Below are 24809 nucleotides of genomic sequence, written 5' to 3'. Positions count from 1 at the left end.
TACAGATTTTAAATATTATTTTGAAAAATTCAAACTTTCTGCACTATTTTAAAATATCCTTTGCATTTGAGTTTGTCTCATAGCAACAGTGAGGTGGATTTTCATATGTGTGATGTGAATCTGCATTTTTTTCTCAAATTATACCAAACTTCAATTTCCCTTAATTCCAGTATTTAAAACAACTGTTAAGTGCTACATATTAATGTGTTGTCATTGTAGGGCGCATATCTTGCAGTATTTGATATTTTTCTTGAAGTACTCTGTTTCATCCTTTTATCATCAACAGTATTATACAATATAATTGGATAATCTTAAATTTGCTTTGTGTATTGCAGTATAAATTGAATAAATTTATGTTTATTCTGATAACTAGATTTAATTAATGCCACCTAATCATTTTCAAAATACTTTGGTTAAAGTTTCTGGTGTGTGTAAGTAAGATTTGCAGTCCAAGTAAAATTATTCTCTTTGTTTTATTTCCTCTATTTTATTATCATAAATTACCAGGAATCTAATTTTCCCAGACTTACTCCAAAATATAGGCTGAGCACATTGAAAATTGAGTCCCTGCCCTTATGCTCAATTCCTGCACAGCCTGATTTTCCAACAGGAGATCATAAAACAGAAAATTTACATAATTTATGAAAAAACAAGCTTGCTTGGCTTAATATATTTCATTTATTTCTGAGCTTATTTTTCAGTTTGCCTGTTATCAGTAAACAGTTTTGCTGTATTGTTGCCTGAAAATGATTTTTCTTTGAAGTTTATTCTTGTCATATTAAAATCTGATGTTGGTTATCACCGTTTTCCCCTTTTCCCCTTTTTAAGACTGAAGCAGCTCTTGCCAGGAACTACCCAGGAAAGAGAGTGACCAGTTCAAATAATACACCCATTCCGAGGCTACCATCAAACCCTTCCCGGGTTGATCGTTTGATTGTTGATCAACTGCGTGAACAAGCAAGAGTACGTTTCATTTATAGCTGGTAGATTGATTAATTGACCATATTTCATATTCCTTTGGTTAATCTGCTTTGATATAATTCAAACATTTTCTATTTAAATTTTATGTTTCTTTTAAAAAGATAGCTACAGATAGATGGAAGTAGATTTTATCATCGTAATTGGCCATAGTTGTCACAGAATATAGTGCCATTTATGTACATAATTGATTGTAAATATAGTTATTGTATTACTTTTTAACATTTGGAAATTGATGTGGTTTGGCAGTTAGTAAATAGTCATAATTTAATTAATTCAGAGTCAAGCCAGCCCGGAGAACAGAAGTATACTATATTGAATGCATAATGGAATAAAGATGAATCATATTTTTTTAAACTCCTGATTGTTTTTCTCCCTTTAAGGTAAGGAATGTCAATGTTAGGAATGGGACGTTTTACCAAAAAGTGCTTCAAAGTCAAGCAGCATAGATAAATACAGAAAGTAAACTTCTGTATATACCTCTCTGTAATCTGCTCAAACAGAGACGTGCATTTTGATGATGTCTGCCTGGCAGATGGCACTAGCATTCTGAAAATCATAAGATAGTTGTTAGTATTTTGTTTCTGTTAATTATGCATGGACATGATTTTCCTGGCATGCTCAAACTAGGTAATCTGAATAGCCAGCTGAAAAGAGTGGTGGGTTAACGTGGAAATCAGGGTCTTTTTACACGTATAGAGTCCTGTTGCTATTTTGGTGATGGGACTGCCTAATTATTCTTGGTTTTTAGCATTAATTCTAGCAGCTCAACTTTGTGTACAAGAGGAACAGTAAGGTAAACATGCTGGATTTGCAGCAGATGCTCCAAAGCACTACATTGAAGTATGTTTGCATGTAAGTTTGGTAGACCAGGAATCGGTGGTCAGAAACTCATCATGAGAATTATATTCGAGGAGATTTGGATTAACCTGTTGAAAAGTAGCAGACTTCATGCAACAGAACTATGGCCTTTTCTGTTTACTCATTATTTTACCAGTAGCAGTCAAAGTATAGTTGCTTTCAGTAGTTTTGCTTCATCATCCTTCAGACTGTAGCAGAGTGCATGGCACACATTAGCCAGATGCTTGCAAGTTCTTGCATAAAACTAATGTGGATGCCAGTACTTACCCATAAGTATCACCAGTCAAAATGCCAGAGCAATAGAATTTGTCAAAATTGCCAGGTTCCCAATCCAGGTTGATATTTAATGCACTTCTGGCAATTAAAGCACCACCCCGTGAACAGGAAGGGGTGCCACTGGAGTGTGACCATCATCTTCAAAATATGCTCTGTACACAGTTGTCTGAAAGGCACAATGCATTCAGCCTACAAAGCCAACAATTCAGCATGTTTTGACCAAGCAGGCCAACTCGGGGTAAGACCTACCAATTAGGAATAGAAGATATGGATTATGACTAATTGCTGATGGTTGTTTGCCTCCAAGAATTGATTCTTATTGTTTTAGAGAAGCAGATGATTAGTTAGTGAGTATCTGGTAAGTGGCTTAAGATTTATTCGATTCCTAATGTTCAAAAGTTTAGCAACTGATGGTAAGGTTAATAAATAAATAAAAATATAAGTAATATATATAACTGAATAAAATAGTTAAGTGATTAATTAGAACACATTAAGGATGGCAGGATGCATGGTCTGTCATAGTTGGTGCTTTTTGACAGTTTCACATTGCTAGTGGGACCAAAGCACTTGTGTCTGCAGTAAGTGTTGATGTTTAAGCTGTTGAGCTGGAGGCTGAACTACAAACACTGCAACACAACCAGGGAGAGAGAAGTTTTCCTGGATTCTTTGTACCAGAAGGCAGTCACACTTGGAGGATAGAATTTTCTGGTTTGGTCTGTGTTCACTGATAGGAGAGTGTAGCAGTACGTGAGGCAGGTCAGGGGACTCAGCGGGCAGGAACCTCAGTCTTTGCAATTGTCCAACAGGTTTGAGGTTATTTCAGCTTGTTGGATGAGAGTGGCGACTACAGGGTGAAAGAGAAAACAGACCATGGTATGACTCTACAGGAAGCCATTCAAGTGGAGCAGTCAAAAGTGGAGATGGGAACTGATTAGTCAGAGGGATTGACTCCATTCTCTGTAGCAAAGAACATGAGTCCAGACAGTCAGCAGCATTAGAGCAGATGAAAATGGAATGTATACTACTGGAATGATCTCCGGTTGAACTGTCCTGGGGTCAGTATTCTTGCAAGTTGTATAACTAGCAAGTGGAGGGGATTTTAAACTGAATAGGGGAGCAAGGAATCAAATTTGGGAAGATGGTGATAAATCAAAGATGAGGGCCAAGACAAAAGAGAAACATATTCATTTAAGCAATGATAAACAGAGTGTGGTAGGAAGAGATAGACAGTACTATAGATAGAGAGTAAATCTACAAGTAAACCAACAGTCTGGGTCAGTTGTCCTTCATACACTGATTATTAGATTTTTGGAACAGACAAGTTATCACCTTGACAGCAAGAAGTTAGTCCCTTTGAGGCATTGCACTCAAATGTGCTTTCACAATCTTACTTCTTGTGAACTAAACAGACAATATTTTGAAAACTCACATAAATATCAGTATTTTGAAGTCAGGTTATATTGAGAACACCAAGTATGTTAAGGGAAAGAATGTAATTTGAATCCCTTACCAATTGCCAGAGGTAATAGCAATAATTTTGTAAGTATGTTATTTTCTTATTTTAAATATTATTTCATATTTGTCATCACAGGAGGAGGAATAAAGTATGCTGTTTTAGAAAATGTAGGGATGTCAGACTCTAAGGAATGTAGTATGAACAACCAGGTTTCTGGCACCGAGACTGGCTCTAATGTAATGGGGGTATGTCACATTCCATGCAATTGATTGTGATAGGGGACTCTCAAGTCAGAGGCACAGACAGAGGCTTCTGAGGCTGACAGTGAGAAATCAGAATGGTGTGTCGCCTCACTGGTGCAAGGATCAAGGACATCTCAGAGTGAGTGCAGAATTTTCTCAAAGGAGAGTGGGACCCTCAGGAAATAACCAACACATTGGAAATAAGAACACAGGAAGAAAAAAAGATGAGATTCTGAAGGGAGAATACAGGAAATTAGGCAGGAATTTTAAAAAGGAGGTCCTTGAGGGTAGTGATATCTGGATTAGATTAGATTACTTACAGTGTGGAAACAGGCCCTTCGGCCCAACAAGTCCACATTGACCCGCCGAAGCGCAACCCACCCATACCCCTACATCTACCCCTTACCTAACACTACGGGCAATTTAGCATGGCCAATTCACCTGGCCTGCACATCTTTGGACTGTGGGAGGAAACCGGAGCACCCGGAGGAAACCCACGCAGACACGGGGAGAATGTGCAAACTCCACACAGTCAGTCGCCTGAGGTGGGAATTGAACCCAGGTCTCTGGCGCTGTGAGGCAGCAGTGCTAACCACTGTGCCACCGTGCCGCCCAAATACTCCCGGTCCCACGAGCTAGTGAGGGTAGGAATAGGACATTAAAGCAGATGAATGCAGTGCTGAAGAGCTGGTGCAGGGTAGAAGGATTCACACTTTTAGATCATTGGAATCTCTTCAATGGTAGAAATGACCTGGATAAGAAGGACAGATTACACCTGACGTGAAAGGGAACTAATATACTGGCGGGGAGATTTGCTATAGAGCTGCTCGGGAGGATTTAAACTGGTATGGTGGGGGAGGGCGGGACCCAGGGAGATGGTGAAGAAAGGGATCACTCTGAGACTGGTACAATTGGGAAAAGGTTCAAGTCAAACAATCTGGGCAGGCAAGAACAAAACAGAGAACAACGTAGGACTGATAATTTAAACTATTTATTTCAATGAAAGAGGCTTAACAGGGAAGACAGATGAATTCATGGCATGGTTAGTAACATGGGACTGGGATATCATAGCAATTACAGATAAATGACTCAGGGATGGACAAGATTGGCAGCTTAATGTTCCAAGATACAAATGGTATAGGAAGGAAAGAAGGGGAGGGGGCAAGAGAGGAGAGGGTATGGCATTTTTGATAAGGGATAATATTGTGGCTGTACTTGGGGAGGATATTCCTGGGAATATGTCCAGGGAAGTTATTTCGGTGGAACTGAAAAATAAGAAAGGGATGATCACCTTATTGGGATTGTACTATCGACCCCCCCAATAGTCAGGAGGAAATTGAGAAACAAATTTGTAAGGAGATCTGATATCTCTAAGAATAATAGCGTGGTAATAGTAGGGGATTTTAACTTTACAAATATAGACTGGGACTGCCTGAATGTTAAGGGTTTAGGTGGAGTGGAAATTGTTAAGTGTGTACAAGGAAATTTTCTGATTCATTAAGTGGATGTAAGTGGGTGTAAAATTTACCTACTTTTGGGAAATAAGGCAAGGCGAGTGACTGAGGAGGTATGGGGGAGCACTTTGGGGCCAGCGACCATAATTCTATTGGTTTTAAAATAGTGATCGAAAAAGATAGACAGGATCTAAAAGTTGAAGTTCTAAATTGGAGGAAGGCAGTTCTAGGCAAGAACTTTCAAAAATTGATTGGGGGCAGATCTTTGCAGGTAAAGGGATGGATGGAAAATGGGAAGTCTTCAAAAATTGAGATAACGAGAGTCCAGAGACAGTATATTCCTGTTAGGGTGAAAGGCAAGGCTGGAAGGTGTAGAGAATGTTCGATGACTAGAGAAATTGAAGTTTTGGTTAAATAAAAGAAGGAAGCATATATCACATATAGATAGGAGAGATCAAGTGAATCCTTGGGTATAAAGACAGTAGGAATAGGGTAATCAGGAGGGCAAAAAGGGGACCTGAGGCAGGTTTGGCAAATAGGGTTAAGGAGAATCCAAAGGGATTTTATAAATACATTAAGGAGAAAAGGGTAACTAGGGAGACAATAGGGCCCCTCAAAGATTAGCAAGGCAAGCCTATGTGTGGAACCGCAGGAAATGGTGATACTAAATGAGTATTTTGTATCAGTACTTACTGTAGAGAAGGACCAGGAAGATATAGAATGTGGGGAAATAGATGTTGAAAAATGTCCATATAACAGAGGAGGCGGTGCTGGATGTCCTAAAACGTATAAAGGTGAATAAATCCCCAGGACCTGATTGGGTGTGTACTAGAACTCTGTGGGAAGCAAGGGAAGTGATTGCTGGGCCCTTTGATACAAATATCTTAGCATTGATAGTCACAGGCGAGGTGCTGGATGACTGGAGGTTGGCTAACGTGGTTCCACCATTTAAGAAAGGTGGTAGGGAAAATCTAGTGAACTACAAACCAGTGTGCCTAACATCAGTTGTGGACAAGTTGTTGGAAGGAATCCTGAGGGACAGGATTTACATGTACGTGCATAGTTAAGGATTGACAAGGGTTAGTCGACATGGCTTTGTGCGTGGGAAATCATGCCTCACTAACTTGATTGAGTTTTTTGAAGAAGTAATGAAGAGGATTGATGAGGTCAGGGCAGTGGACTTGATCTATATGGACTTCAGTAAGGCTTTGACAAGGTTCGTCATGGTAGACTGATCAGTAAGGTTAGCTCACATGGAATACAAGGTGAATTAGAACAAAGAAGAAGAACAAAGAAAATTTACAGTCCAGGAACAGGCCCTTAGGCCCTCCAAGCCTGAGCTGATCCAAGTGTACTGTCTAAACCTGTCGGTCAATTCCTAAGCATCTGTATCCCTCTGCTCCCCACCTACTCATGCAATTGTCAAGACGCATCTTAAATGGATCTACCGTGCCTGCCTTTCCCACCTCTGCTGGCAACGCGTTCCAAATGCCCACCACCCAAATGAGCCATTTGGATACAGAACTGGCTTGAAGGTAGAAGATAGAGGGTGGTGGTGGAGGTGGAGGGTTACTTTTCAGACTGGAGGCCTGTGAGCTGTGTTGTGCCACAAGGATCAGTGCTGGGCCCACTGCTTTTCGTCATGTAGAGAAATGATTTAAATGTGAACATAGGTAATGTTAGTAAGTTTGCAGATGACACCAAAGTTGGAGGTGCAGTGTAGAGCAAAGAAGGTTACCTCAGAGTGCAATGGGATTTTGATCAGATGGGCTGAGGAATGGCAGATGGAGTTTAATTTATATAAAAGTGAGGTGCTGCATTTTGGAAAAAACTTACCATTAAGGGTATAAGGTATTAGGGAGTGTTGCTGAACAAAGACACTTTAGAATACAGGTTCATAGTTCCTTGAAAGTGGAGTTGCAGATTGATAGGATAGTGAAGAAGGCTATGCTTGGTATGCTTTCCTTGATTGGACAGAGCATTGAGTTTACGAGTTGAAGGATCATGCTGTGGCTGTACAGGATATTGGTTAGGCCACTTTTGGAATATTGTGTGCAATTCTGGTCTCCCTCCTATAGAAAGGATGTTGTGAAACTTGAAAGAGTTCAGAAAAGATTTACAAGGATGTTGCCAGGGTTGGAGGATTTGAGCTATCGTGGGTTCCCTGAAGCATTGGATACTGAGGGGTGACCTTACAGGGATTTATAAAATCATGAGGAGCATGGATAGGAAAAATAGACAAGGTATTTTCCCTGGGGAGGAGGAGGAGTCCAGAACTAGAGGGCATAGGTTTAGGGTGAGAAAGGAAAGATTTAAAAAGGACCAAAGGGGCAACATTTTCATGCAGAGGGTGGTGTGTGTATGGAATGAGCTACCACAGGAGGTGGTGGAGGCTTGTACAATTACAACATTCAAAAGGCACATAGATGGGTATATGTTTAGCAAGGGTTTAGAGGGATATGGGCCAAGTGCTGGCAAATGGGACTGGATTAGGTTAGGATATCTAGTCGGCATGGACGAGTTGGACCAACGGGTCTGTTTCCATGCTATACATTTCTGTGAATTTATAACTGTCAATCAACCTGGAGTTCAGATATTTTGAGAGAGTAATGGTTGTTTGGACTCATGTACATTAACAATCTAGATGAAAAAACTGAGGGCATTGTTGCAAAGTTTGCAGATGACACAGGATAGGTGCAGAGACAAGTCGTATCAAGGAAGTGAGGAGGCTGCAGAACAACTTGGACCAGCTAGGACAGTAAACAAATAAGTATGATACATAGCTTATTTCAGCAATAGACAAAATTTCATTAGGCTTCCAAACACCATTTTTGTTAAGCTTCAAAGCAAAGTGGAAACCCATGCAGATACTGGGAGAATGTGCAATCTTCACCCAAGGCTGGAATCGAACCCAGGTTTCTGCAGTTGTGAGGCAGCAGTGCTAACCACTGAGCCACCATAACCACTTTGTTTCAAAGGTGAAATCTCAAAACATCTGAACTCCAGGTTGATGACAGTTATAAATGCATAGAAATGTACAGCATGGAAACTTGCTTCACTTTCCCTCAGATTTTTGAGTTATATTACCCAAATGTAGGGTAGACTTCAGGTGTGGAAGTGGCAGCCTTAAGTCCATTCGTGAGTTGTGCACAATTTAGGAACAAATGAACAGATTAGGGTAGATATAATCTTGCAGAATAGCTTAGATGCACCAAATTTCAGCATCAAACTTGTATTGTGTATAAATGATTGTACTGCCAACCTCATACGGCATGGAGCTGGAGGAGTGCCAACAAGTGAAGGTAAGCTTGTGGTAAACAGTGGCAAAAAAAAACCCTGGCAGATTTCTCAACCAACATATCAAGGAAAACAAACTTCATAGAATCCCTACAGTGTTGAAACAGGCCATTTGACCCAACAAGTCCACGACAACCCTCCGAAGAATATCTCACCTAGAACAATCACCCTTCCCTATTACTCTACATTTCCCCTGACTAATGTACCTAACCTACACATCCCTAAACACTATGGGCAATTTAGCATGGCTAATTCACCTAACTTACCCATCTTTGGACTATGGGAACTGGAGCACCCAGAGGAACCCCATGCAGACACGGGGAGAATGTGCAATCTCCACCCAGACAGTCACCCAAGGCTGGAATCAAACCCAGGTTTCTGCTGCTATGAGGCAGCAGTGCTAACCACTGAGCCACCATGACTACTTCATTTCAAAGGTGAATTTTGAGCTCAGAATGGCACCCATCAAGACATGTAAGGAAGTTGTTTCTGCAGCAGCCAATTCAGATAGATTAACTATGTTATCTGCATATTAGAAGTATCCAGGGTTAGGGAGATTAGATGTTATTCCATCAATTACACAATTTTCATGAAATCCAAAAGACATTTGTGAGAGCTAGACCTAGCAGGAATTCTTTTGCAACATATCTATTTCAGAATGCATGGCCTCATTAAAAACTGAATTCATAAGTTCAATGATTATTGATTCATGATGGTGGCAGTTCTAGATTGCCATGATGTGGTCGTGCAGTTTATGTGGCTTCCTTGAAAACTAGTGAACAGGCTAGCAATGTCAAGAGCACTGCTATTGGTAAGAAAAGCTTGCTGTGTTCTTGCAAATGTGAAGGATTCTGTCACCACGTAAAATATTTGCTACAACCAGTTTAATTGTGGGGAGCAGAAATTGGGGCAATTTTAGAGGATGTTGACATGGCCACAAACACAGCCTATGCCAAAGCAAGCCCCCACTCCCAGCCTCTAGTCCCCTTATTCCAAGGGTTGATACTTGTACATCCACTTAGCCATTACATACTTTACATAAGCAATATACCCTTTAGTGACAGTTGGATGTGTAAACAAAAAAGGATTAATTCATAACTTTTCATTTAACACTTCAGAAGAACCTCCATTCATTGCAGCTCAATAACATTTCAATAATTCAGACTATTTAAGGTTTCAGTAGGTGAGATGTCAGGGTTACTTGAAACAATTTAAGCCTGTTTAAATAAAGATCCAACAGGGCAGAACTTAGTGCAAGGCAGGTGACTGAAGTGTCAGTGGGGGAGAACTTTGGGGCCAGCAACCTTAATTCTATGTTTTAAAATAATGATGGAAAAGGATAGACCGGATCTAAAAGTTGAAGGTCTAAATTGGAAGAAAGTCAATTTTGACAGTATTAGGCATAAAATTTCAAAGGTTGAATGGGGGCAGATGTCTGCATTTAAAGGGATGGATGGAAAATGGGAAGCCTTCAAAAATTGAGATAATGAGAATCCAGAGACAGTATATTCCTGTTAGGGTGAAAGGCCATGCTGGTAGGTGTAGGGAAGGCTGGATGACTAGGGAAATTGAAGTTTTGGTTAAGCAAAAGAAGGAAGCATATGTCACGTATAGATAGGAGAGATCAAGCGAATCCTTAGAGTATAACGGCAGTAGAAGTACACTTAAGAGGGAAATCAGGAGGGAGTAAAGGCGACATGAGATAGCTTTGGCAAACAGGGTTAATGAGGAATCCAAAGGGATTTTATATATACTTTAAGGAGAAAAGGGTAACTATGGAGAGAATAGGGCCCCTCGAAGATTAGCAAGGCAGCCTCTGTGTGCAACTGCAAGAGATGGCGGAGATACTAAATCTGTATTTTGCATCAGTGATTACTGTGTGGCAGGACATGGAAGATGTAGAATGTGGGGAAATAGATGGAAACATCTTGAAAAATGTCCGTATTACAGAGGAGGTGGTGCTGAATGTCTCAAAACGTGTAAAAGTGGAAAAAATTGTCGGACCTGATCAGGTATACCCTAGAACTCTGTGCGAAGCTGGAGAAGTGATTGCTAGGCCTCTTGGTGAGATATTTGTATCATCAATAGTCACTGGTGAGGTGCCGGAAGACTGGATGTTAGCTGACAAAGTGGCACTATTTAAGAAATGTGGTAAGGAAAAGCCAAGGAACTGTAGACCAGTGAGCCTGACATCAGCAGTGGGCAAGTTGTTGGAGGGAATCCTAAGGGACAGGAATTACATGTATTTGAAAAGTCAAGGACTAATTTGAGATCGTCAACATTGCTTTGTGTGTGGGAAATCATGTCTCATGAACTTGATTGAGTTTTTGGAAGACGTAACGAAGAGGATTGATCAGGGCAGAGTGGTGGATATGATCTATATGGACTTCAAGTAAGGCATTCAACAACGTTCCTCATGGTAGACTGGTGTGCAAGGTTAGATCACTTGGAGTACAGGGAGAGCTAGCCATTTGGATACAAAACTGACTTGAAGGTAGAAGACAGAATGATGGTGGAGGGTTGCTTTTCAGACTAGAGGCCTATGATCAGTGGTGTGCCACAAGGATTGGTGCTAGGCCCACTACTTTTTGTAATTTACATAAATGATTTGGATGTGAACCTAGGAGGTATCATTAGTAAGTTTGCACATGACACCAAAATTGGACGTGTAGTGGACAGCAAAGTAGGTTACTTCAGAGTACAATGTGATCTTGATCAGATGGGCCAATGGGGTGAGGAGTGGCAGATGGAGTTTAATTTAGGTAAATGTGAGGTGCTGCATTTTGGAAGGGCAAATCAGAGCAGGACTTATACACTTAATGGTAAGGTTCTTGGTATTGTTGCTGAACAATGAGACCTTGGAGTGCAGTTCATAGCTCCTTGAAAGTGGAGTCGTAGTTAGATAGGAAAGTGAAGAAGGCGTTTGGTATGCTTTCCTTTATTAGTCAGGGCATTGAGTATAGGTTGTGTTGTGGCTGTTACAGGCCACTTATGAAATATTGTATGTAATTCTGCTCTCCCTCCTATCAGAATGGAGAATGTTGTGAAACCTGAAAGGGTTCAGAATACGTTTATGAAGATGTTGCCAGGGTTGGAGGATTTGAGCTATAGGGAGAGGCTGAATAGTTTGGGGCTGTTTTCCCTGGAGCGTCGGATGCTGAGGGATGACCTTATAGAAGTTTATAAAATCATAATGGGCATGGATAAGGTAAAGAGACAAAGGATTTTCCCTTGGGTGGAGGAGTCCAGAACTAGAGGGCATAGGTTTAGGGTGAGAGGAGAAAGATTTAAAAGGGACCTCAGGGACAACTTTTTCACACGGAGGTTGGTGCGTGTTTGTAATGAGGTCGCAGAGGAAGTGATGGAGGCTGGTACAATTAGAACATTTACGGGTATATGAGTGGGAAGAATTTAGAGGGCTATGGGCCAAGTGCTGTCAAATGGGACTAGATTAATTTAGAATACCTGGTTGGCATGGATGAGTTGGACTGAAGGGTCTGTTTCAGTGCTGTGCATCTCTATGACTCCATGACTATATCACTTACAAGGAAAAATAAAAAAATCAACATAGGGAAGGACTTGCTAGATTTAATGTTACAAAATCGTAGTAAGGGAGAATATAATGAGTCAGAGTTTTCTGTCAAACATGAAGGGTCATGCTCAAAATATTTGCATATTGATGTTACAGAAAGTTTGTTTAAGGAGTAATTGTGCAATTACTTGCCAACATCCAAATATTGTTTTGAGTTGCGCATCTTCACTATTAGCTTTGTCGAAAAGGTATTTGACTAATTGGCATGCATTGAATGTCATAAAGTTCCTATACGTGAACTAAATTTGCAACAGAATTTGTCATTAAGCTGATAACTATTGCAATTAATAGATATAAAATACCATCAATCAGGTTGTGGTACTGCAATGAAATTATTACAAATGTGTAGCCTCATTCTGCCACTACTTGATCGCACTTTTGAAAATGTCAACATAAGTTTGTTACTTTTTTTTCCCATCTCCTCTTCTTTGTTCTTATCTGGTCTTTTTCTACCCTTATTTCTCTTTCTGTACCTGATTTGACATTGAAGTTATCAATTCTAATTTATATTTACTTTCAGTTCTTTTACTGTTTACTTCTCAATGTTGACTAAAGAGATGCATAGTTGATTTCTTCTTGCATTCAGATGTTGTTTCCCTCGTCACGGCATCATTGGATTGTACCTCAAGCACTTTGTGATTCAAAATTGTGTAAAACTAAGTGCAGAAACAATGCTAAATAAGTGCAGACATCTTAAGTACACACTACAAACGAATATGGGCAAATAATCGTGAAGATTGACATGATAGGGGTTTCCAGCTCCAAGTATTAAAAGAAGTAGACGAGAACATTACTGATCTCCTTAAATTCTCTTGATTTACATATAAGAATAAATCACCATACATCAAACGTGCAGATGACACAAAGCATATTTTGTAGTTGCAAAGGGATTTTGACAGATTAAGTGAGTGAGTAAAAGTGACAAATGGAGTTCAGTGTGAGGAGGTGCTGGGTCATCTACTTTGGACTATAATAATATTTTCTGAATGATCTGAAGTTAGGATTCATAGAGAAACAGAGTGATCATCCATGTGAAGAAATTGCTGAAAAGAGAAACTAATGGACTGCTTCAACAAATAATTTAAAAGGCTAAGGTAACCTTCAGCTCTAGGAAATACAAAGGGCTGGAAGTTATTTGAGAGTTACATTGAGGTCTGTTTTGACCTCACCTGTAGTATAGTCCACCAATATCCATAGGAGAAAGTGAGGGTTGCAGATGCTGGAGACCAGAATTGAAAAATATGGTGCTGGAAAAACACAGCAGGCCCGGCAGCGTCTGAGGAGCAGGAGAATTGACATTTTGGGCATAAGCCCGTCTTCAGGAATCTTTTGACTGAAGAGGAGGCAGAGGAGATGACCTGGGGGGGTGCAGTGAGAGACGGACTCACTGAGATTCTTGTAGAGGGAGGAGGAGACCTTCTTCAAGGTAGGCATCCTTGCAAGAGGATTTGCAGTATGTTAAGATCAACTAGGAGAAAGTGAGGACTGCAGATGCTGGAGACCAGAGTTGAAAAATGTGGTGCTGGAAAACACAGCAGGCCAGGCAGCATCCGAGGAGCAGGAATGAAGAAGGGCTTATGCCCGAAACGTCGATTCTCCTGCTCCTCGGATGCTGCCTGGCCTGCTGTGTTTTTCCAGCACCACATTTTTCAACCCCAGTATCCATAGCCAACATATTTGTATGCTTATTATCTACAGTGGCCTCCATAACTTGGTTATATTACTTATACCTTTTCAAAAATAAAAATTACAAGTCATTTCAATTGGTTAGAAGCACTGAGGACTTTTTTCTTTAAATCTGCACGATTGTGTCTCTGTGTATATTTATTATGTCATTACACAATGCTAAATTAGAATTGGCATAAACAGAAAATTGATCTTGGAATGAATGTTAACAGTGTCAATTTGTTTAAGAGGAGTCAAAATATCAGATTAATTTTAAAATGGAACTGGAAGCTATTCAGCTCATCAAATTGTTAAGAAAGGATTTCAGCAATGCTGAGGAAATGGGGGTCAGTATGTAAAAACAGGTAACTGCATTTACAAGTGTGGTTGAAGTGACTCCTCTTCAAATAATTTATTTGGCAATGGAAAATGCGAGATACTATTTGCATTCTGTATGAAGTTGTTCAGGATAAACAAGAGCAATGTATATCAGTATTATGAAGTGGGATTTTGATGCCGCTAAATATTGGGCAATGAGATCATCTTATTCACCACATGGTACAAGGATCAGTGCTGGGTCCTCTACTTTTTGTCATTTACATAAATGATTTGAATGCAAGCATAAGATGTACAGTTAGTAAGTTTGCAGATGACACCAAAATTGGAGATCTAGTGGACAGCGAAGAGAGTTACCTCAGATTACAACAGGATCTTGACCAGATGGGCCAATGGGCTGAGAAATGGCAGTTGGAGTTTAATTCAGCGAGGTGCTGTATTTTGGGAAAGCAAGTCTTAGCAGGACTTACACACTTAATGGTAAGGTCCTAGGAAGTGTTGCTGAACAAAGAGACCTTGGAGTGCAGGTTCTTGGCTCCTTGAAAGTGGAGTCGCAGGTAGATAGGATATTGAAGAAGGCATTTGGTATGCTTTCCTTTATTGGTCAGAGTATTGAGTACAGGGGTCGGGAGGTCATGTTGCAGCTGTACAGGCCATTGGTTAGGCCACTGTTGGAATATTGCGTGCAATTCTGGACTCTTTCCTATCAGACAGATGTTGTGAAACTTGAAAGGGTTCAGAAAAGATTTACAAGGATGTTGCCAGGGTTGGAGGATTTGAGCTATAGGGAGAGGCTGAACAGGCTGGGCTGTTTTCCCTGGACCATCAGAGGCTGAGGGGTGACCTTATAGAAGTTTACAAAATTATGAGGGGCATGGATAGGGTAAACATACAAAGTTTTTTCCCTGGGGTCGGGGAGTCCAGAACTAGAGGGCATAGGTTTAGGGTGAGAGGGGAAAGATATAAAAGAGACCTATGAGGCAACTTATTCACACAGAGGGTGGTACGTGTATGGAATGAGCTGCCAGAGGAAGTGGTGGAGGCTGGTACAATGCAATATTTAAGAGACATTTGGATGGATATACGAATAGGAAGGATTTGGAGGGATATGGCCAGGTTTTGGCAGGTGAGACTAGATTGGGTTGGGATATCTGGTCGGCATGGACGGGTTGGACCAAAGGGTCTGTTTCTATGTTGTACACCTCTATGACTCTATATATAGACAATATATACAATATATAGCAAGCTTTTGAAAAAGTTTTATTTAAGGTTTTAAACAGTCAACAATCAGGATGAAAGGAGACCTAACTGAGATATATAAATGTTAAAGGGAATTGACAAAGTAGATGTAGAACAGATGTTTCCCCTTGTGGGGCATCCTAAGATGAAAAGCCACTGTTTTAGGGTAAGGGATGGCAGATTTAAAACAGATGAGGAAATAATTCTCCCAAAGGGTTCTAAATCTCTGGAATTCACCACCCCAAAGGACAGTGAATGCCAGGAGAGTAAATAATTTTCAGGAGAAGGTAGATTTTTAATGAGTAATGGGTTAAAGGAATGTGGGGAACTGGCAGGAAAGTAGAATTGAGGTGAGATCAGCATAATCCGATGATATGGTGCAGCAGATTGAGGGGTTGAATTGCCTACTCCTGCTCCTAGTTCTTTTGGCTGATCGTTCCTTGCTCAATTTGGGATGGACAACAAAATGGTCTGACATTCTTACCCAGATCTCAATTGCAACTTTAACAGAAGTCAAAATTGTGTGATTCTGTGATCAGCCACATGCCTGCAGTCATTTCACTCCATGGTGAGTGGCCATCATATTTGAACAGCACTGATGCACGTTGGGGAAAGAGATCCTTTCAGATCTTAATTGGATATATTGTATGTACAGTTCTCCTATAATGCATGTTTATTAAAGCCAATTTGGTTGCAATGCGATTTGTGAATTGCAGACTTTTTTATAAAGCAAAGTCTTGTTTGCTGTTACGCAATTCCATCCCTGGCACTAGCTGAGCAGTAAAACCTAACCTTCAGATCCCCTGTCTGCAAATGTAAATTCATTGTGCTCAGCTAAAAGAGGAATGCAGTCAGCTCTGCAAGCCTTGAAGTTAGCTTGAAACTGGGAATTGTGGTCTACATTTAGAAGGAACTTTATTTCAAACTGGGGAAGAATCAAGGAGGACAGGGTTTCTGCGTCTACATCATGTGGTCAGTCAGCTTGCGTGCTTTCTGGTGAAGAGCTTCGTGAAAGGTACAGTGCTGTAGTCAGTGATTTAATGTTAAAGTGTTAAATTTAACTGGATTATTTAATTAAAATATATGATTTAAAGATTTACTTAGACTGTGCTATCATTTGTGTTAGGCTAACTATTTTTGATTCGACTTTTACTGTTTTTCTTGTAGGCCCCATTATGTATATTGCACGATTTTCTATAACATGGTATCGCATGGGAATCACAACAACTATGTTATAGGAGAACTACCTATAATGGATTTAGCAGATGCAGCACAGATTCACCAGAATGCTACTGAGGCTTAAAGCGTTACAAGTTTGCCTAAATACTAACATTCCTTCAAATATGGATGGGTTTATGAACAGTGAGGGTTTAGAGAGATCTGGGCAAAAGGCTGGCAAATGGGACTAGATTTGTTTAGGATATCTGGCCAGCATGGACGAGTTGGACTGAAGGGTCTGTTGTACATCTCTGTTACTCTATATGTAAGACTAAGGAGTAACCTGATTGAGGTATTTATTATGCTGGAAGTATTTAATGGGGTAGGTGAATTTATTTTTTCAGGATACTCAGTGCAAAGGGCATAACCTTAACATTTGAGCAAGAACGTTCAGGGACTGGCAGGAAGCACTTCAAACCTTGGTTACAAGAAACATGAAACTCAGTTAAAAAAAAACTGTTGAGATCAATTGAAAATTTCAAAACAGTGATTGATAGTACTTTTTAATAGATAATAGTATTAAGACAATATGGAACCAAAGCTGTTAAACTGAGGTAAGATACAGCTCAAACATGATCTAATTGAATTGTAGAACAAGCTCAAGGGGCTAAATGACCTATCACTGTTCCTGTGCTACAGCTTAGATTGCATCAGTTGAACCTTTTTTCAAAGGTGCCTGAGCTGATCATATAAACTTCTGGCATGTCATGCTGCAGCATCCAGAAGTGAATACATGCTCCACTCGAGATTAAAGGCTGCTAAGACCATTGGTTAGAATGTTCTTACATGAAACTCCTCCTTGGACTAAAGTATGGTGCAATAGGTAGTCTGATACTACCATCAATTGATTGTACATAACATGGAGTTTAGTTTTGTAGGTTATCTAATAGCTGCCTCTCAAACACCCGCAGTAAAGTTAAGGCCCAAGCATTCTCCCTGTTAAGCAATGTTCTGGCTTCCCATTCCAATATTTCTTGTTATCTTCACAAGTGTTGTGTGAATTACCTATACCTAATAACAGTTTTAGCCAGGGTGCCAATCTCTTGGTTGAAAAAGGAGATTAATAAATGTGTTTCTCAAAGCATTCTCCTTTATACCAAGTCTACTGCTGCATCTTCCTGAAGGATGAGAAGGACCGAGAGAAAGACGGAAAATACTCTGGAGTTAGTGGTTAATAAAGCAATGAGTGACCAGCAGAATTAGATGTGCAAAGGTGCCGAACAACGTAGATGGACAATAATTTGAGAATTGTAATGTTAAACAGGCTGGCACCCTACTGTGGGTTTGCACTGGCCTTGTCATCTAAAAGGCTTCAAATTTTAAATTCCCATTTGAGTGAGAGGGAGGTAGTTCACCATTCTGGTTTCGGTCCTCTTGTAAGCTAGCTTCTCTTTCAGAAAGAAAACACAGGATCTTACTAGGGGCGTTTGCTCTTGTCAGGAGGCAAATTGGCCAGAGCTATTTTTCAGTGGAGGTATTCTAACTGGCTGCATTTGCCAGGGGTGGCCTACTGATTTGTCTGTCCCAGTCACAGGGCCAGAACTCTGAACCCTCGATAACCTGACTGGGAGAAATGGGCACAGCTGCAACAAGTAGGATACTGCACATTTGTCACAAAATAGAGGTTCCCTCAGAGCAAAATGATAAATTTCTTAGATCCGAAGGGAAATTTTTCTACTTGAATCATTACAACTATGGGTTACAGACTTTAATATTAGTGATTCCTTCTCGGGAATGGAGTCCCTGGAGCCTAAAAAAAATCTCAGTAAATATTATGCCTTAGTTATCGTCTGCTAACTTATATTGTGTGGGTAGCTAATTCACATTCCTGTCCATCTTTAGGAACATTCCCAACTGTTTTCCTTGTTCCCCCCTCCTGCATACCCAATCACACCACCAAGATCCAGGAAAATTTTGCCCTTGGTATTGATGTGCTGTGATCTGGTATTTGTCTGTATGAGACTTAGGAACATGCCATATGAGAGCAGCAAAAATATTGAGAAGAATGATACTTTCCTCTTCGTACAACAATGACAAATGGTGGAAGTAATTAGACTATGAAGGAGAACTGCTTTCATGGGCTTATTTATGTGGTGAAAAGCAAAATGTGGGAGAAAAGTTCAGTATGCCTCAGGAGTGGGATAGAAATAATCTTAAGAAAGGCATGACATACATAAATAGAAACAGGGAAAATCTGCATCTCACTTGTGCTATCCTGATATGTTGTCAAACACAACCTGTTTTGAACCCAAGTGCTTGGGGGTTATCCTGTAGATATCGATGACTTCAGCATTCTCACTTCAGGACTACTGTTGAAGGTATGTTGGAAACTTGGTATTATATCTGGGAAAACCGACCTGCACCTGTTACTCTTACCCCACAAAGATTTCCATTGACATATCAGTAACCGTTGGAAGTCTCACCTTTCACATTTTGGAAGTGCTGGACTGCAGAGGTTCAAGAAAGCAGCTGACCACCACCTTCTCAAAGCCACCTTGGGACAAGCAATTAATGCTGACCAGCCAGTGACACCCATGTCCCATGAATGAATAAAACAAAAACGCTGCACATATTTGGAGAAATATCAGAACATACTCATTTTGGATACAATGAATTATATCAGTTGCTCAGAAATTAAAAAATATTTCAAACATATTTTACATTTGTATGTTCATTTTCCAAATCTGACATTTTTTGTACAAGTAGATGGTACATCTGTCAATCATTGAATGCATGCTATTGAAACAGTAGTTGATGGAGATTTGTAATGCTGCTTTTATTCATTTTTGCTAATACATAACGGTGTCAATGCTGATATTATTGCAGTATGTCTTGCATGTCAAATACATCTTCCTATGCTACATCTGATTTGGACGTTTGTGGTCTTAATAGGAAGGATTTATGATTTTCTGTTGTTCAGAGGTGAAATAACACATGGTCGGTACACCAGAGACTTCAGTGATCGGTGCCCATTGCCCTTTCTGGAGGTTTTCTAAGCCTTCATAGTTTCCTTAATCACTACTAATCAATGAGGTCCTGTTAATCATAAGGATGCAAACCAGTAGTTTATTTTCTCCCAGTGAACCGGTCAGTCGTATACATAGTTCTCACTTTCATAAAGTGGTGATTTTGTTGCATCATATCAATCTATGGCTTTCACATCAGAGAAATAAGATGAAATGCATGATCATGCACATACAACATCATCCAGGTGAAGCTATACAGACGCTAGGTATCATGCCAGCTATCAAAGCAGCAATCTTTCTAAATTCAAGTTTTCCAGAAGGGTCTGCCAGGATTTTGGAAACCAATTTAGTGAGATCATCAGTCATTCCAGCAATTCTTGATATGATTCTGCAAATGATAGTAACCATTAATTCCTGGCAACTTGAACTCCACACCTTAAGAAGGATATATTGGCCTGGGAGGGCTTTAGTGTAGGTTTACAAGAATGATACTTGAAACCAGGTTTAAGTTATGAGGATAGGTTATACAGATTAGGCCTGTTTTCTTTAAAATTTAGAAGGTTGAGGGATGATCTGATTGATGACTTCAATATATGATCAGGAAAAATCAGGGTAGATAAATACAAATTATTCCTACGGGATAGAGATTCCAGATGTAGGGGCATATTAGAACCGGACTGTTCAGGAGAGATGTTAGGAAGCAATTCTACATGTAAAGCGTGGTAGAGGTCTGGAAATTCTTCCCAAATGTCAGTTGATGCGCAATCAGTTGTTAATTTTGAATCTAAGATCAGTAAGTTTTTTTTGTTAAGCAAAGGTCGAGCCAAAGACTGGAATATGGAGTTAGGTCACAGATTAGCCATGATCTCATTGAATGGTAATACAGGCTCAACTGGCTGAATGGCCTACTTTTGTTCCTACATTGCCATTCAGCAGGAGGGGACTTTGTTTTAGCATTTCACACAGCATCAGTTTAATTTGTATTTAAAAAGTGATTGATGGTTTGTTTTGGAAAGTTATATCTGTCAGTTCTGCAACACCACAATTTCAAATAAACAAAGAAGATTTTTTTTTGATTTTGTCATAGAATCATAGAGATGTACAGCACAGAAACAGACCTTTTGGTCTAACTCGTCCATGCTGACCAGATATCCCAACCCAATCTAGTCCTGCCAGCATCTGGCCCATATCTCTCCAAACCCTTCCTAGTCATATACCCATCCAGATGCCTTTTAAATGTTGCAATTGTACTAGCCTTCACCACTTCCTCTGGCAGCTCACTCCATACACGTACCACCCTCTGGGTGAAAATGTTGCCCCTTAGGTCTCTTTCATATCCCTCTCACCCTAGACCTATGCTCTCTAGTTCTGGACTTCCCCACCCCAGAGAAAAGACTTTGTCGATTTATGATATCCATACCCCTCATGACTTTATAAACCTCTGTAAGGTCACCCCTCAGCCTCCGACACTCCAGGGAAAACAGCCCCAGCCTATTCAACCTCTTCCTATAGCTCAGATCCTCCAACCCAGGAAACATGTTTGAAAAATCTTTGCTGAACCCTTTCAAGTTTCACAACATCTTTTCGATAGGAAGGAGACCAGAATTGCACGCAATATTACAAAAATGGCCTAACCAATGTCCTGTACAGCTGCAACATGATCTCCCAATACTCCCTGTACTCAATACTCTAACTAATAAAGGAAAACATACCAAATGCCTTCTTCACTATTCTATCTACCTGCAACTCCACTTTCAAGGAGGTATGAACCTGCACTCCAAAGTCTCTTTGTTCAGCGCTGGGGTAATGATTTCTGGGTAATCAGACAAAGTGTCCAGCCTCTTTGTGTTGTATAATCATATCGGAAGGTGCTGTGTATATTTAGTAAATGATCATGAGCATGATTCTGCACATAGTAAACTGGCACAAAAATAAAGAATAGTGTACCTTTTGTGACCAACTGGTTATGAATAAATCAGATTTTAGTTTAGTTAGACACTAAGATTTGGCATCTTTTCAATTACTCTTGCTAAGATTATGAAGCAAACAAAGAATTAGTATAATTTAAATTTCATAAGGCTTGTCCTGTCCATAGTTCTGCATATTATTGAGTCATCATTCAACGTCAGCATTTTAACTGATTATAGCCAATACTTTGTTTTATTTGCAGTTACTTTAATCTTTCTGTTTTGATGTAAATATTATTTTTAAATACTTTTGGCTGTTCTGTCTTGTAGAAATTGAATTATTAGTTTAACTTTAAAAAGATGTTAAAATTTTCACACTCCATATGCAAAAAATAAATTTGTTTTATATTTTGCAGACTTTAATTAACAGGAGATCATCTCTCATATTTTACTCCCTATATATGACTCTGCAAACAGTAATTTAAATTGATGCTTAGATCAGCGTACACGCAGTAACTAATAGTCTAATAATTTAATTGGTTCGTTTTAAGTACCAACACCAATAAAATAATAGCACATTCTTGTGACTAGATTAATAAATGCATATTCTGTAATAATCCTCTTTTAATAGGTTGTGACATTACTTGGAAAGATGGAACGTCTTCGCAGTTCGCCTCTTCATGCAAATATTTCTACAGCTCTTGATCGACATCTGGAAGCCATCCACATTACCCAAGCACGTAGAAAAGATGAAATAGTAAATGCAGCTAATCGACAAAGGCAGGGAGCTCCAAGATACCAGGATGACCGAGGTAACATCATAACCTGACTCAATTTACAATTTTTTTTTCTCTATTGAACATACATGGGGAGTGGGGTCATTTCTGACAACAAAGAGAACACAATATGGTGAACTTTAACTACTGACTATTCACTTGTGAGACTATATTACTTGTGCATGGAAAGCCCTTTTTGGAGAATCAGTCTGATATGGCAGTATTATATCCTCGCCTGCAAGACGTCAAAACATTGAGCTCACTTAGAGATTTGATTTGGTGTCACCAGTAATAAATTGAATCATTGGTTGCTACGACTTATCTATGACAAAGGAGTTTCTTTCTCAATATTAGAGAAGTATTATTTTGTTCATGCCATGAGGTTTTCTTTGCTTTTCATGAACATACTAAACCCTCTCTTTGTTATTTGTTCATGGAATGAGGGTGTCACCAGCAAGGCCAGCTTACTACCGATCCTAATTGCTTTTAAACTTCAGAGGGCAATTAAGGGTCAATGACATTTACTGTGGATCTGGAGTCATGTGTAGGTCAGACCAAGTAAGGGTAAGTTTCTTTTTCTAAAAATCAGTAGTGAACCAAATGGGTTTTTCTGACAATTGATAATAGCTTTGTGGTGACTTTCACTGAGACAAGTTTTTAATTTCAGATTTAATCAAGTTCCACTTGCTACTATTGTTTAAACCCTTGTCTCCAGATTATTCGCTTGTATCCGGTTGTAATTTTGCTCACTGAGCTGGTAGATTTGATCTCCAATGTTTCGTCACCATGCTAGGTAACATCATCAATGAGCTTCCAGTGAAGCGTTGGTGTTCTGTCCCACTTGCTATTTATCTGTCTCGGTTTGTTGTGGTGGGTGAAATCATTTCCGGTTCTGTTTCTGATAGGTTGGTAAACGGGGTCCAAATCTATATGTTTGTTCTTGGAGTTCCGGTTTGAATGCCGGGCCTCTAGGAATTCCCTTTCATGTCTTTGTTTAGCTGTCCCAGGATGGATGTATTGTCCCAGTCGTACTGGGTGTCCCTCTTGACTGTGTGTTTGGATACCAGTGATAGTTGGTCATGTCTTTTGATGGCTAGTTGGTGCTCAAGTATCCTGGTGGCTAGTTTCCTGACTATTTGTCCAACGTAATGTTTGTTGTAGTCCTTGCAGGATATTTTGTATATGACGTTTGTTCTGCTGGAGTTGATATGGTGTCCTTTAAATTCATCAGGAGCTGGTTCAGTGAGGTGATAGGTTTGTGGGCTACCATCTTGCCTAGGGGCCATTGTAGTCTGGTTGTCATCTCTGAGATGTCTTTGATGTACGGCAGGGTGGCTAGGGTTTCTGGGCGTGTTGTGTCTTCTTGTTTAGGTCTGTTGTGAAGGAATCGGCAAACTGCACTTATCAGGTACCCTTTGTTCCTGAATATGTTGTATAGATGTTTTGTCTCGGCTTCTCGTAGTTCCTGGGTGTTGCAGTGTCCAAATAATGTCCTGATGCAGCTCCGTTTGTGGGTTTTGGGATGATTGCTCTAGTAGTTGAGTATCTGGTCAGTGTCTATGGATTTCCTGTAGAAGGTGGTCTACAGGTTTCTATTGGCTTTTCATTCTACCGTGACCTCGAGGAAGGGGAGTCTGTATTCGCTTGTATGCTTAGCATAATTCTGAAAAAGTATAAATGGTGGCTGAGATTTTACCAGTGTGTTGGAGATTGTTTGGGAGGCATGTGGGCTAGGAAAATGCCACTGAATTGTGTCAGGAGCAAAGCCCAATGTGTTTGTGTCACTGCAGGATTTTCCCAGGGGCAGTCAGGGTGATAGGATGAGACCACATTTCAAGCTGATGAAAAGGGAATTAAGTCTGTTAAACAGGCAAATAATTGCAATTTTACCAGTAATTTTCCTTTTATTTGAGTGATGCAAAAAAAAAAGGGTTGAAGAAACTTGTTAACTACAATGAGGCAAAAACTCAAACTTAACTATATTTGACCACCATTATGAAAGATTATGTGGTTTGGTCGGGAGGGTAAAATTGAGTAGATGGCAGCATTAGCAATCTGGAGGCAAGTCAGTCTTGGTTGGCAGAGCGTAGAATTTCTGGGTGAATGTCCTCTTACTTTGAGAAGGGTGGGATGGTGGAATTCCTTGTGAACTGTGCAAGCTATTTGCTGTGGACCTCATTCATGGTCTTGAGACCTCCAGTGAGGAGCAGCACATGAGAGGTAGAGAGCTGTAGTTCAAAAGCACCGAGGCAGCAGCATCCACAGGCACAAGACGATCATGAGGCTGGAAGAAGAACTCACAAGGAGGACAGAGGGGCATGCAACTAGCCAGATACCTGTAGAAAACACTACTTACTAGAAATTATCCACTATGGGAGGTATTGTTTTCTGAAAATGTTAAAGCAACAAAATTGATGAGCACTTCACCTCTCCCAGGGTTGGGGCGGGGTGAAGGGTGTCACAGAACTCTGCAATAATGGAGGCACAACTGAGCACAATAGGAAATGGGGTGTACCTCGCCTATGGCATTGAATTTCAATGTAGCA

General features: G+C 40.1%; 1 protein-coding gene across 1 annotated transcript in view; it reads left to right on the top strand.

Annotated features, from left to right (window-relative positions):
* The window catches only part of moto (minamoto), a 76923-nt gene that overhangs the window by 47165 nt on the left and 4949 nt on the right, over positions 1 to 24809 (top strand). Inside the window, exons 6-7 of the mRNA XM_072561764.1 lie at positions 829 to 963; positions 22119 to 22299. Coding sequence (XP_072417865.1) covers positions 829 to 963; positions 22119 to 22299 — 316 coding nt within the window. The remainder of the gene's footprint in view (positions 1 to 828; positions 964 to 22118; positions 22300 to 24809) is intronic.

The sequence above is a fragment of the Chiloscyllium punctatum genome, chromosome 42 (assembly GCF_047496795.1).
Source record: "Chiloscyllium punctatum isolate Juve2018m chromosome 42, sChiPun1.3, whole genome shotgun sequence".
NCBI lineage: Eukaryota > Metazoa > Chordata > Chondrichthyes > Orectolobiformes > Hemiscylliidae > Chiloscyllium > Chiloscyllium punctatum.
The sequence above is the reverse complement of the archived record's forward strand: the minus strand, read 5'-3'. Positions and strand labels throughout refer to the sequence as shown.